General features: G+C 47.1%; 1 protein-coding gene across 3 annotated transcripts in view; it reads left to right on the forward strand.

Annotated features, from left to right (window-relative positions):
- The first annotated feature begins 1,816 nt into the window (after positions 1 to 1,816).
- LOC143933585 (phospholipase A2 inhibitor gamma subunit B-like) overlaps positions 1,817 to 14,854 on the forward strand; it is a 52,836-nt gene continuing 39,798 nt past the window's right edge. For 2 of the 3 annotated variants that reach the window (XM_077456534.1, XM_077456532.1), the window contains exons 1-2: positions 1,817 to 1,961; positions 13,311 to 13,430. In XM_077456534.1, coding sequence (XP_077312660.1) covers positions 1,910 to 1,961; positions 13,311 to 13,430 — 172 coding nt within the window. In that variant the 5' untranslated portion in view covers positions 1,817 to 1,909. The remainder of the gene's footprint in view (positions 1,962 to 13,310; positions 13,431 to 14,854) is intronic. The other variant, XM_077456533.1, reaches the window with a different exon arrangement.

Genomic DNA, 14,854 nt, shown 5'->3' on the forward strand with positions numbered 1-14,854 from the left:
TCCGACAACATTTGTGTGTATGCAAGACAAGTCTGAGCCAACATCTGGTGGAAAAAAAATCCCATGGATTTTGTTGTCGGAATGTCCGATCGTGTGTACACGGCATTAGAGTTTAAATTTGTATGCAATCCGGCAGGCAGGGCCGGGTCAAGGGGTGGGCAGGAGGGACGGCTGCCCCTGGCGCAATGGTTTATTGCAGGGGTAGGGGGCACCCTGACCCTAATCCTAAGGGAAAGGGGGGCTCAGTTTGGCATCTTTGCCCTGGGCGCTGGATGACCTTGTCCCGGCACTGCCGGTGTTCTGGCAGATAGTGTCCTGCCATCATATAGTGTCCGCCCCGTACTGCGCATTGTGCAGTACGGAGCAGACGAAGCTTCCGAAAATCTCTGAAGATGAACGGCGCCTGCGCCGTGAGTGGAGGGGGTAGCCCCACCATCCAAGCGGACATAGGGTTGGGAAAATTAGAGGGCCGCTCACCACTCTTCGGGCTCGGCCTCGCTGTGCTCTGCTCTTTTTTATTCCAACTGTATGTCCACTTGGATGGTGGGGATAGAACCTGGACTCACGGCGCAGGCGCCGTTCATCTTCGGGTATTTTCCGAAGCTTCGTCTGCTCCGTACTGTGCATGCGCAGTACGGGGCGGACACTATATGATGGCAGGACACGATCTGCCAGAACACCGGCAGTGCTGGGACAAGGTCATCCAGCGCCCAGGGCAAAGATGCCAAACTGCGACCCCCTTTCCTTTGTGCAGTACACAGCGGACACTATCCGATGGGGGACAGTATATGATAGGACACCGGCAGGCCATTGTAATACATGGTTTCGGTAAATCTGAAGACAAAAATCTACAGAAAATCTAATAGTGTGTATGGGGTCTTTAATTCAATGAGTAATCAAGGCCACCTACAAATATGTTGTTTACAAATTATATACGTCCTGAACGCAAGTGGTTAAAGTTCAAATCACGCAGTAAAAACTTCTTATCTTAGTATCAGCTGTACACTAATCAGCGCTTTCCCCACACTACAATTACAGACTGCAATACTTAATACAAGGCAGCGCTACTAATCATACCTATATAAACATCCAGTGTAATTTACAAATAAATGTATCCAAAAATAATAAAAAAATAAATAATAAAAAGAAACTAAAACTAAAAACAAATACAAATGAAAATAAATGATATACAGTAGTCCTTCAGTACATCAGTCTTTCATATTGTGAGATCCACCACGATCCTTATCAGTCTTCTGATCAAACAGATCAAAGTGCAATACCACCACCTTCCAACAGATAGTAAAACCATATTCACCATCCCTCCTGCTGTTTTCATCAAGGTGATTTCCTCCTTTCTCTCCTGGGATGGATTGTCTCCCCCCCCCCCCCCCCCCCGCACCGGATTATCACAGCTATTCACTCACTCGCCCGCTGATGTCATTAGCCTAATCCTCTCCTGGGGTAGATCACTTCTCATAGACAATGTATCATTCCGAACACATGAAATACAAAGCAACTACATAGTGTTCTCAATTTTGATAGCTTTTATTAAAATGCCTCCTAAAATAGCACTTACAAGATGTACAATAAAAACTAGCATATAATATTCTCATATCAGACAGCTCAACACTCGGCCAAATTAGCGGTGGCTCTGGAGATCTGTGGGCTGAGCTCCTCCCTCCTAGACGCGTATCGCCATCTGATTGGCTTCTTCAGTAGGATGGGAAAGCCCTCTAGCCCAAGCCCTTTTATAAGATCATGTTACTACAGCAACCATCCAAGCTACTCCTCAGCAGTCCAAAGACCATATGTCCACGCCCATAAGTCTTAGAAAAGAAAAGGAAAACCACCCGGGCACACTCAGTCAATTCTCCTTTGCACCAACCTAGAGAAACAGAAGGCTCTCATAATGGCATCACTCTTCCAGATTCTCGGGGTATTCTCGGCTTTGGTAGTGTCTGGTAAGAGCTTCCTAATCTGAAGTAATAATTCACAAAAGTACTTAAAAGTGTTTGCCAATTTTATTTTATTTAATTTAAAACAACATGTGCAGTTCTGAAACTAAATTACAGAAATCAATACTAATATAAAGCAGAACTATCTAGTAATTTGGCCAATTTTAGAAGGTCAGAGTTTACACCAGGAAGTACCTGGACATTGCTCCTTCAAAGCTCTCCAAGACTCAGGTCCTGGGAATTAAGTATTCAAAATAATTTAGCTGCAAAATAAAGCCCCAACACCCAGGGGGCATAGACTGGGGTTGGCACTAATAGATACCATCTTGTCTAAGTATCATCTTGAATAAAAATTAGGGGCGCTTAAGCCTCTGCTCTCCTCTCCTCGAATAAAATTGTCCAGTTTTAGACAGGGATTGAATCATCTTGAATAAGAATTAGAGGCCTTTAAGCCTCTCTACTCCTCTCCTCTTCCCCCTCTCATCTCCACTCTCCCCTCTCCTCTGCCTTTTTTGCTCTCCTCTCCTCTGCTCTACTCTTCTTTCTCCCCTCTCCTCTCCCCTTTCTCATTTCCTCTACTCTATCCTTCCTGTCCTCTCCTCTGCTCTACTCTTCTCTCTCCCCTCTCCTCTTTCCCCTCTCCTCTCCTCTCTCCCCCCTTCTCTCCCTTTTCTCCTCTCCTCAATCCCCCTGTCCTCTCCTCTGCTTTTCTCTCTCCCCTCTCCTCTTTCCCCTCTCCTCTCCTCCCTCTCCTCTCCTCTCTCCCCTCTCCTTTCCCTTTTCTCCTCTCCTCTATCCCCCCTGTCCTCTCCTCTGCTCTACTCGTTTCTCTCTTCTTTCCCCTCTTCTCTCCTCTCACCTCCTCTCTCCCCCCTTCTCTCCCTTTTCTCCTCCCCTCTCCTCAATCCCCCTGTCCTCTCCTCTGCTTTTCTCTCTCCCCTCTCCTCTTTCCCCTCTCCTCTCCTCCCTCTCCTCTCCTCTCTCCCCTCTCCTCTCCCTTTTCTCCTCTCCCCTTTCCCCCGTCCTCTCCTCTGCTCTACTCGTTTCTCTCCTCTTTCCCCTCTCCTCTCACCTCCTCTCTCCCCCCTTCTCTCCCTTTTCTCCCCCCTCTCCTCAATTCCCCTGTCCTCTCCTCTGCTTTTCTCTCTCCCCTCTCCTCTTTCCCCTCTCCTCTCCTCCCTCTCCTCTCCTCTCTCCCCTCTCCTCTCCCTTTTCTCCTCTCCTCTATCCCCCCTGTCCTCTCCTCTGCTCTACTCGTTCCTCTCCTCTTTCCCCTCTCCTCTCCTCTCACCTCCTCTCTCCCCCCTTCTCTCCCTTTTCTCCTCCCCTCTCCTCAATCCCCCTATCCTCTCCTCGGCTTTTCTCTCTCCCCTCTCCTCTTTCCCCTCTCCTCTCCTCCCTCTCCTCTCCTCTCTCCCCTCTCCTCTCCCTTTTCTCCTCTCCTCTACCCCCCCTGTCCTCTCCTCTGCTCTACTTGTTTCTCTCTGCTTTGCCCTCTCCTCTCTCCTTTCTCCTCTCTCCCCTCTTCTCTACCCCCTCACCTCTCCTATCCTCTCTCCCCACTCCTCTCCCCCTCTCCTCTGCTATCCTCTCTTCCCTCTCCTCTCCTCTTCTCCCCTCTCCTCTTCCCCTCCAACAGTACAAAATTGGCCAGCAGCAGAACAGCTCCAAAGGAGTTAAAACCACAAAATACCAACCCTGAGACAAAAGCCTACTCTTTAAAGGGAAGACTTGTGCCCCCAAAATAAATGAAGATCTCAAAGACAACCCAGGCTTTTTTTTTTTTTACTGAGCATTGAAAAAAACATCTGCTCTGTATGGGACAGCAGCTAAAAGTAACGACTGACCTAAATCCAAAACCAAAATTAAATAAAGGACAAAAAATCTCCCAATAAAAGGAACCAAAGAAAGCGGCAAAGGGGTCGATTGCCCATTAATAAACCCCTTTGGCTCTTGGTTTAGGGTCTGGAGGTTGGATTTTAATTATATCTGCTGTTATGTGTTATCATTCTTGAATGCTATTTATTTTAATCACCTGCCATACAATAAATAACAGCTAGACTCAAAATCAGTTTACTGAATCAGATCAGGCAGCTATTGTGATTGGTTGCCAGAGGTTACAGTGCATCATTACCGCTCACTGATTGGTTACTAGAGGTTACAGCACACATTGCGGCTCGCTGATTAGTTACTAGAGGTTACAGCACATGATTTCTGCTTGTTGATTGGTTGCTAGAGATTACTGTGGATATAATCTCAGGGGGGCATGATATACATATGAATGCCGCTGGCCGCCAATATTTACATATGCATGCCACTGCTATTTACATATAAATGCTGCCGCTATTTACATGTAAACACAGGGTCTGCAGGTGAGTCATCTGTACTAATAGGGCAGAGTTGGGCAGCATTAGTAGCAGCACTTCACACTGAGATATTGGGACACAGCACAGGACTAAAACCTCAAGGGACAAGGAAATTTAAACCAGGATAGTTGGCAAGTAGGAGGCACAAAATGTTTTCCCTGTTTTTCTGTGGATAGGGAAGCCAATTGAAACAAATGGACCGCCTACATGCAGCAGCACATATGTAAACCTCCACTTTGGGGTGCTCACCTCACCCCAAACCACCTATCTGCTCACCTCCACACTTCCCACTCTGCTCACCTCCACACCCCCTCTCTACTCACCTCTGTACCCTGAACCCTCCCTGCTCACCTCCATACCCCTCTCTCTGCTCTCCGCACCCAGAAGCACCCTCTCTGTTTTCCTCCACACCCCCCTCTCTGCTCACCTCTGTACCCCAAGCGCTCTTTCTACATACCTCTATAACCCGAGCCCCACTCGCTGTTCACCTTTGTACCCCGAACGTCCCTATGCTCACCCCTGCACTCCAAACCCCCCTCTCTACTCTGTATGCCAGAAATACATGCCTACTTACCTCTGTATCTCAAAAAACCCTCTCTGCTCACCTATGTACCCCAAACCTCCTATCTGCCCACATCTGTATCCTCAAACCCACTCTCTGCTTACCTATGTACCCCAAAACCCCCTCTTTGATCATCTCTGTATGCCATAATCCATGCTAACTTACCTCTGTACGCCCCCCCCCAAAAAAAAAACATGCTCACTTATTTACCCCACACCTCCTCTCTGCTCATTTCTGAACCCCAACTCCCCATCTCTGCTCACCTCTATACCCAAAAAAACGTTTTGCTCATCTCTGTACCCCAAACTCTCCTTTGCTGACCTCTGTACCCCTAAACCCCCTTCACTGCTCACCTCTGTACTCCTAAATCCCCTCCTTGCTCATCCCTGTACCCCAAACCACCCTCTTTGCTCACTTCTGTATCCAAACTCCCCTCTCTGTTCACCTCCACGCCCACCCCTCTGTTCAACTTCATACATTGAATCCCCCACTCTGTTCATCGTTGCACCCCAAATCCCCCAATGCTCACCACTTTACCCCAAAACCTCCTTCTTTACTCAGTTCCACACCTCAAAACCCACTGTTGACAAACCTTTATACCCAATTTTCTCTACTAATGCGAACTCCCACCCTTCTTTAAGATTTTGGGAGGGGCATGACCATTCGTCCATTATAATCCACAAGGCAGTGGGAGGTGCTTGACAAGTGAATCTCAGAAGTTATACGATGAGGACTTTAATGTGCTCAGGGAAGCAGCAGAGTGGAATCAAAATTAGGGAGTAGGAAACTATTCACCCATGGGTCCCAATGTTTCTCACAGTTGGTAACCTTGTCTAAAAGGACAGCCTCAATTTTAGTATAAATTATTGCTTGAGTGACACGATTGCAAACCGCAAGGGCACTAAGGGAAGGGGTTTTTCTCTTTAACATATTTTTATTAACATGCAAGATAGCAGTTACACAGTACAAAGCACTTGTAGGAGTGCATATTCACAAACCAGTTAGTGACAAAGTTACAAATGCCATACAGTCTTAGCGGGCATCAAAACCCAAACAGTAAAACAGGGTGGTCACAAGAGGATGCATTATAAAAAAGATGCACAACAAATGTACAGTAAGGAAGGTTATGAGTAAAATGGCACTTAGGAACGGGGAACGGGGCCTTCCCAAGTTGGAGGGCTGGTCCCGAGTAGGGACCACGGTACTGCGTAGCGGGTTATTTCCAGAGTGGGGTGGTGTAGAGAGGAAAGGGAGAGAAAAGAAAGAAGCAGAAGAGAGGGAATAGGGGTACTAGGGAGGGGGAAGGGGAGAGGAGAGGAGGGGGGGAGGCTAGTCAGTCCACCCGGGTCCGGGGGCTTGGAAAGAACAAGGTATCATACGGTGTTGATCAGACTATTTCAACAGTCCAAAGTGTCTAAGTCAACATCAAGAGGTACAAAGTGGTCTACCCATGGTTGCCAAATTTTATTATGCTTGGGGTGGCGGTCAAGGATCTTGGCCTCGATCCTGCAGTGGATCATGGCCTGCGTTACCCTATTCCTAAATGCGGGCAAGGGTAAAGTTGCTGTCTTCCAGGCATGTGCTATGGTTTGTTTCGCTGCAGTGGTGAGTTGAAGGAATAGTTTTAGCTGATTACGGGTGCAGCATTCGGGTGATTTGTTAAGTATAGCGAAGATAGGATCTGGTTTTAGTGTGAACTTAAATAGGGTAGAAGCCATTTGGAATACTGCCTCCCAAAACTGCCGGACTATCGGACACGTCCACCAGATGTGCAGATGTGTGCCAATATCCGTGCAGCCCCTAAAACAGAGCACTGAGTATCCTGGAACGTACCTGGCAATTCTAGCTGGAACTAGATACCAACGCATTAGTACTTTAAAATTAGCCTCAGAGGCAACAACATTTTGGGATGCGTTTTTGGTATTGATTCAAATCTCGCTCCAGGTCTCAGCGTCTAGATCTCTAAGGGAAGGGGTTTTTCACACTCTCGCTATCATCTGTTTAGCTGCAGTGGTGACCTGGAGTAGCAATTGAAATTTTCGGTCAGTTAAGTGGTTGTGGTTTCTTATTAAGAAGTGCTACAGAGGGGTACGGAGCTAGGGGTATTTCAAAAAGTTTAGTGAGAACAGTGGCGGCTGGTGCTCAAAATTGTGGCGGCTGGTGCAAACAAACTGAAAAATTCAGAAAAAGAAACCCATCAATTGCAGCCACTGTGCCATCAAACACAGCCACTGTGCCCATCAATTGCAGCCACTGTTCCCATCAAATGCCGCAAATGTGCCCATCAAATGCAGTCACTGTGCCAAACACACCCACTGTGCCATCACTGTGCAGTCACTGTGCCATCAAACGCAGCCACTGTGCCATCAAATGCAGCCATTGTGCCCATCAAATGCAGCCACTGTGCCCATCACATGCTCTCACTGTGCCCATCGAATGCTGCCACTGTATCCATCTAATGCAGCCACTGTGCTCATCTAATGCTGCCACTGTGCCCATGGAATGCAGCCACTGTGCCCATCGAATGCTGCCACTGTGCCCATTGAATGCTGCCACTGTGCCATCAAATGCACCCACTGTGCCATCAAATGCCCCCACTGTGCCATCCAATGCAGCCACTGTGCCCATCTAATGCTGCCAATGCACCCATGGAATGCAGCCACTGTGCCCATCGAATGCTGCCACTGTGCCATCAAATGCTCCCACTGTGCCATCAAATGCCCAAATGCAATGCTAAAGGCCATGGCTGGGTTAGAGCTACCTGCCCTTTATGCTTACTATCTGGTAAGCAGATCTAAATTATGGTGGTTGGGCACTCTCCTGTCTGTGGTTTTACACACTGTGGTGACATCAAGAATTCCAAGTGTTTTTATATGGACTTTTTATTATCTTTTATATAGTTTTGATTGGATTCATTGAATGAGACTTTCTCTAGCGCAGCTTCTCCATTGCCTAAATAGGGGGTGTCAGCAGTGGCCATGGATAGAGTCATGCTATGCATGACTCTATCCATTGACAACAAATTCTCCTGCGCTCTGGTTTCTTGGTCTTTGAAATGTGATATAGACAGTTTGAAATGGTGTTGTCACTAAGTCTTGCAGCCCTCCTTTAGAACATTGGGTGTTCAAATACTAGAGAGAAACAATACAAAAGAGGGGAAGGCGCACTGACCTAGTGCATTATCATAAAACAGCTTTATTTAAAAATAAATCAAATAGCAAAATGGCTACTCACAAACGAGTATTGATCAAAGGCAAAATCAATACAAATAGATCCATCGCACCAAACGTTTGGCGAATCCAGACCAGATGTCAGAGGAATTGGTAAATACCTCTATGGAAATGGCTAACGCGTTTCGGGAGTGACCCCCTTTCTTCAGAGCCAAAAAGGGCAATTGCCATTTTGCTATTTGATTTATTTTTAAATAAAGCTGTTTTATGGTAATGCACTAGGTCAGTGACTCTATCCATTGGCCATAGAGGTGGTGGCTGGAGAGAGGAAACGGCTTCCGTGCTCCCTTATAGATGGACCACCGCTGAGTGAGAATGTCAACAATTTCTGACAAGAAGGCCTGTACAACTGGGCACTCCCACCAGATATGTAGATGGGTACCTACATCGGTGCAACTGCAAAAGCAGAGAGGGGAGTAATGCAGAAGAAATTTGGAGATCCTAGTGGGGGGGTGTAGCACATGTGGGTAACACTTACATCAAACGAGGGACACTTCCCAGCTGTAAAATAGGGAGTGAAGTCCCTGAGTTATAGATGTGCGAGCTTGCTCCAGCTTGGGTCCATCTAAACAGGATGGTGGATACGTATCTGAATGTGAACATAAACAGTAAGTGAATTGAAGAACAACAATTAAGAAAACATACAGAACAGTCCAAACAGAACAAATATAGGTAACTGCGACCTAAAACTGAAGGGGAAAAAAAAGAAAGTTCAGCTTAGTAGGGTGTCTCTGGTATAGGGACATGAACTTTGGTGCAAAGTGTGCCTGCTGGCCAGGTCAATTATGCATGCAGACATAACACCCTGGTGTTTAGACAGGGTTTCTAACAAATGTATTTTTCCAGGTGGTAATTATCCTGGTTAATTGTTAGAAGATCTACTGATTCCTCTCTAACTCTGGAGTTGCTGCACCTTTTCTCTTCTATCACTAGGTGGAGCTGTGTAGATGGTGACATTAGAATGACAAGGTCAGAACATGAATGGATGGGTGTCTCAGCCAATTGGCAGGGGTTTCTTTAGTCCCTTGGCCTGCTGGGAGAACCTATTTATTTGGGTGGAGTCAGGTGATCGGTGTTCTGTGCCACCTGGATGGCTGTCTGGGTGGATGTGTGTTATGTGGCCCCAGGCTGCTAGGCCAGAAGCCTTAGGCCTATCCCGGGGACACCTGGCTGCTAGGCTTCCTGAGGCCTATTCAGGAGCAGGGACTGCAGGATTGGAGTCCAACCAAATTATGAAGGTTGTGACGCTTGAGGAGTATACAGCGGGATAGCTGTGGAAGAGCTTGGGGGATCCAGTGACGACTGGGATCAGGAAGTCTAGTGAGAGACTGGGAGCTCAGTGAGTGAAGATCTACAGTGGGATACTGTGAGATAAGCAAAGGACTATTATGTGTTACCAAGAGTTATGTACAACTACCGTTAATGACTGTTCAAGATTAGTTGCCATAGGAGACAGCGGTCATACCTATACAGAAGTGGTATTCAGCTGGAGGCTTTTCCCCTGTATAGCTGTCTACCTATAGAAGTCTCAGAGTCTGCTAATCAACATTGCATCTACTTAAGGGTGTCCTGGCCCTAACACTCTCTGCCACTAACCCACTCCTCAAAGAAGGATGTCAGCTCTCCTTGACCCTGGAGGTCACCATTAGGCTTTTGGAGGTCGGGGCCCTTGCTACACAAGCATTTTTGGAAGTGACCAGATGCCAGTCCTCTGCAGTATGATCAGGACTTTGGGCATCGGATGCTTGTGGTGGGTCATCTGGAACTATGGGCCACGATTTGAGTAGGCCTAAACCTTTTGTAAGAAAGTCCAGCATGTGATCCTTCCCATCCTTGGTGATAATCAATTTAGTCGAGAAACCCAATTTTTAGCTGATCTTGTGGTTCTTTAATGCCTTAGTGCAGTGGTTCTCAACCTGGGGTTGGGACCCCTATCCCAGCCTTTTCGCAGCTGCCCAGCAGGACTGTCCCTGGAGCCTGTGGCCACCAAGCTGGGCTGTTGCTGGAACCCGCGGCTGCCCAATCAGCCTCTTCGCAGCCACCCATTCAGCATGAGTGGGGGAGAGACTAGAGGCCAGCTGACCAGTAAGGAATGAGCAGTGGGAGGAGCTTTCGGCATTGGCGTCACTGCTGCGAGACACCACATAGCTGGAGACACTAGCAGGCTGGGATTAGAGTTGCCATTAAAAGTCCCCACTACAGTTTTTAGATTAGCATATGACCTTGATTAAGAGCACCAAAGTTGGCTGATCAGAACTCCCCCCAGCACTGTCACTGATCCCAATCCCCACCAGCACTGCCAATCATCCCAACTCCCCGTCAGGACTACCACTCATCCCAACTCCTTGCCAGCACTGCCACTCATCCCAACTCCCTGCCAGCACTGCCACTCATCCCAACTCCTGACCAGCACTGCCACTCATCCCATCCCACCCCCCCGCCAAGGAGTAAGAGAAAGAATAAAAATAGAGAGAATACATGGAAGGGAGAGGAAAAGAGGGGAAGGAACAAAGGAAAGGGGAGAATAGAAAAAGAAAAATAGAAAAGAATAAGAGAAAGAACAAGAAAGATGGCTAGAGAGAGGGATGGGGAAAAAAACAAGAAATTAGGATAGAGAGAGATAAAATGAAAAGAAAGGAGAACAAAGAGAAAGAGTGGTACATCCTAAAACGTACCATAAGAGGTTTTAATACTGAACGAGTGGAAGGGACTCAGGGAGCGCTAAATGTCCATGGGTTAGGGGTGCAAATTACTTGCTGTGGCTTGGGTGCTGACAACCCACACTACGAAAATAATTTTACTATTAGGGGTCACCACAACTTGGAAAATTTTATCAAGGGGTCACAGCACTAGTGAGGTTGAGAATCATTGCCTTAGGGATAGTGTTAAGTTTTCTTCTCTTTTGGAGGGTATATTGGGACAGATCACCGAAAAACTGCAGGTCTTTGTATTGTGCAGAGAAGAGCTCCTTTTTGCACAAAGTAGACATTAGCCAGTCTTTTGTGTGAAAAAAATGCAGGCATAAGATAATGTCCTTTGGCACCTTGTCAGTGAGGTGTGACGGTTTTGGCAATCGGAGGATTTTGTCCATCGTACTGTCCAATTCTGTGAGATCAGACAGTATGGAGGTGAACAGTTGTGTGACATAGTTGCGCACATCTGATTGTTGGACTGACTCAGGAACTCTTCTGATTTTTAAATTGTTCCTTCTGGAACAGTCCTCAATGTCAGCAATGTTGGCTTAAACTTTCTCCAGCTCATCCTCTTTAGTGTCATGGGCATCAATGAGATGATTTATAGTGGTGGCAAACTGTCCCATCTTTGTCTCAATGTGATCTACCTTGGAGGACCCTGATTGAAGCTCTATCCCAAACTTGTGTACACATGACATAATATCAGCATGTAAGGAACTTCTCAATGAAACTAGCAGGTATTTTAGAGTGGTGTTTAAGACCGGCTGGTTGTTAGTGGGGAAGAAATCTATGGAGTCAGAGAGCTCTCTAGTGTCATCCCCTGGGTCTGGGCCCAAGTTTACCTCAGGTTTAATGTCCGGTCCATTCATCCTGAAGTGTGCCTTCCTTGGGCTCCTTTAGGCAGGTGTGTTCCTTTTGGAAGGATTGCCACCATGAGGTCTAATGGGTACTGGATGAGGTGGATGGAGAGGAGCCGTCACCATCTTGCCCATGGGTGAAGAAGGGCAAGATGGTGAAGAAGGCCATCAGTGGCCTCTTATCATCCTACCTCTTCCTTGTCATGATTGATAAGGTCTGCGGAGTCCGTACGCTGTGTTGGGGTGTCTGGGTTGTGTCTCAGCGGGTTGCTAGGTGCCAGTGTGCCCCCGATGTCTCCGGACCTCCTCTCTCATGCGACCACCTCGGTTCTCGGCGAACTCCACCCCTCCCCCCCCAAAAGTGCTCATTTTGAAGGCTTATATGCAAGTTATTGGCAATAAAAAGGGTATGGGGGTCTGTGTACTGCCTTGGGGGACATGAATCAATGCAAACTTTTTTTTTTTTAATATATAGTTTTTTCAGGAGCAGTGATTTTAATTATGCTTAAAGTGCAACAATAAAAATGAAAATGCCTGTAAAGTGGCACATCTGTAACATATATAGAACATGCTACAGCAAAATTGACATTTCCAAAGAAAAGAAAAAAAAGCGTGTCAATTGCCAGCACCTGGTTATTGAAAAAATAAAGAAAAAATGGCATGCCCCCCCCAGTCCATACCAGGCCCTTCGTCGGATCTAGTATAGATTTTAGGTGAACCCAATAACGTCTTGGGGGGTCCCCTACGAATCCACACCAGACCCTTATCCGGGCATGCAGCCTGGCATGTCAGGAAAGGGGGGTATAAACGAGCACCTCCCGAACCATACCAGCCCACATGCCCTCAACATGGGGGTGGGAGCTTTGGCTCTGCGCCCCCACTCCAAAGCACCTTGTCCCCATGTTGATGGGCACAAGGGCCTCACCCCACAACCGTGGTCGGTGGTTGTGGGGGTCTATGGGCAGGGGGCTTATTGGATTTTGGAAGCCTCCACATGTGAATGAGTATCGGGTACATAGTACCCCTACCCATTCTCCAAAAAAGTATATGAAAATAAGAACAAGAGACAGGTTTTTGACAAATCCTTTATTAAAAAATAAAAAAGTGTCCCTCAATGTAAATCTATTGTCAATCGCCCGCCGGACCCAAAAAAGGTTATGCCATAGGTAGGGGTACTATGTACTCAATACTCATTCACATAGGGGGGACAGGATCTGGGATCTCCTTCCAGATTCAGATAAGCCAACCCACCCGCAGACCCCCACAACAACCAGCCACAGTTGTTGGGATAGGGCCCTTGTCCCCATCAACTTGGAGACAAGGTGCTTTGGGGTGGGTGCCTGGTATGCAGCAGGGGGGCCCCAGAACTTTTTTTTGTTTAACCTACAGCTGATGACTCATTGGGCAGACAGCCGAACAGGCAAATGTTCTGCCCGAACTCATGCTCGAGCCGAACCATTCGCCCAGCACTAGTTGTCACCTGCTCACAGAAAGTCAAAAGCATTGTTTGGGCTGACCCAGACATTGAATCTACACTGGAAGATGAGAGTTGGAAAATGGCTTATAAATGAAGTTCTTAATTTGGTAAAATATTACAGGGCTACTATGGTTGATGCTCATCCTGTGCTGTGTTTTCTCTCTTTTTAGGCTACGCGATATCTTGTACACAGTGTTCTACTAAAAAACGAAACTGGTGTACCGGTCCCAGTGAGCCTTGTATTCCTGGAGCTCCATGTGGACTTTTTTACCATGAAACCGGGCTTCCAGGTAAGATATAAAAAAAAAAAAATGCTACGTGTAATTTATGTCAAAGTTTCACAAGCCTCAGTTCACATTAAAGGCCTCAAAAATATCAGTTTTTATGTTTTATGTGCACAATGTGTGAATAACATACTTAAAGCGGAGTTCCACCCAAAAGTGGAACTTCCACTTTAAGCACTCCTCCTTATAGAGGGACTTCCTGTCCCACTTCCTCCTTTCGCCCACGGGCCGCCTAGGGGACTCCTCCTCTCCCCTGGGTGGTCCTTCCCTCTTGGCAATCTGGGACAAGTGGCAGGTTCCAGAAGATTACCTGTCCACTGGGAGTGCGCAACTTGGCGACTTGCGCATGTGCACTGCACGTCCAGCCGTGACGCCGCAAGCTGTCACAGCCAGGTGCCCGCAGTTCCAATGGATGCGCCAAGGAGAGGAGAGGGAGAGGAGCGGGGCTCCGTGCGGCCGTATCGCTGGACCGTGGAATAAGTAAGGCCGCGTACACACGCGGGGACTGTTCGTCCAACTTTGTCCGCTGAACAGTGTTTCGGCGGACAGTCCGCTCGTGTGTGGGCTTTCAGCGGATAGTTTTAGCGAACAGTCTGCTGAACAAAGTTTTTCGGAAATTCCGAAAAATTGTCCGCTGAAACTTTGTTTCAGCAAACAGTCCCCTCGTGTGTAGGCTTGTTCGTCAAACTAAGTTCCGCGCATGCTCAGAAAGGATTTACACGCCGAAAGTTGTATTGCAGTGTATAGGACGTCGTATTTTTCGTCCCGTCGTACGTGCCGTTCACGTCATCGCGCACGGTTTCAGCGGACTGTTCGTTCGTCGTGTGTGGGCAAGTCCGTCCATGCTAATTTTGAGCGGACTGTCCGCTGAAACTGTTTGACGGACAAAGTTGAGCGAACAGTCCCCGCGTGTGTACGCGGCCTAAGTGTCTGTTTATTAAAAGTCAGCAGCTAAACTTTTTGTCTTTCTGTTATCTATGTACTCGGCATACGATCACCTTTTATATTTTAGGAAACATTTGTGCATTCAAATAAAAAAAAAATTCACAAAAAAAGTTATTTGGAAAATCGCTGCACAAATACTGTGTGAAGAAAGAAATTGCAACACACGCCATTTTATTCTGTAAGGCCTCAGCTTTAAAAAAAATATAGAGATGTAGCACCCTGGAGTTTAGGCAGGGATGCTCCTCGCAAATTTACTTGCCAGGAGTAATTACCCTGGTTGATTGTCAGGGAACTATTGATTTCTCCCTAAGTTTGGCATCTTGTACTTTTCTCTTCTACCACAAAGTGGCCCGACACTTGGTGGTACTATTTTTAAAGATACAGGGAAGATACAAACAGGGGACTGGAGGGTAACCAACCCCCCGGGACTTTTTAAACGGTACCCAATATCAAGACAGAAAATAAAATCAATATAATTTTATTGA

This window comes from Lithobates pipiens, unplaced genomic scaffold (genome assembly GCF_037356315.1).
Source record: "Lithobates pipiens isolate NorthernLeopardFrog02 unplaced genomic scaffold, aLitPip1_a1.2 Scaffold_27, whole genome shotgun sequence".
In the NCBI taxonomy this organism is placed as follows: domain Eukaryota; kingdom Metazoa; phylum Chordata; class Amphibia; order Anura; family Ranidae; genus Lithobates; species Lithobates pipiens.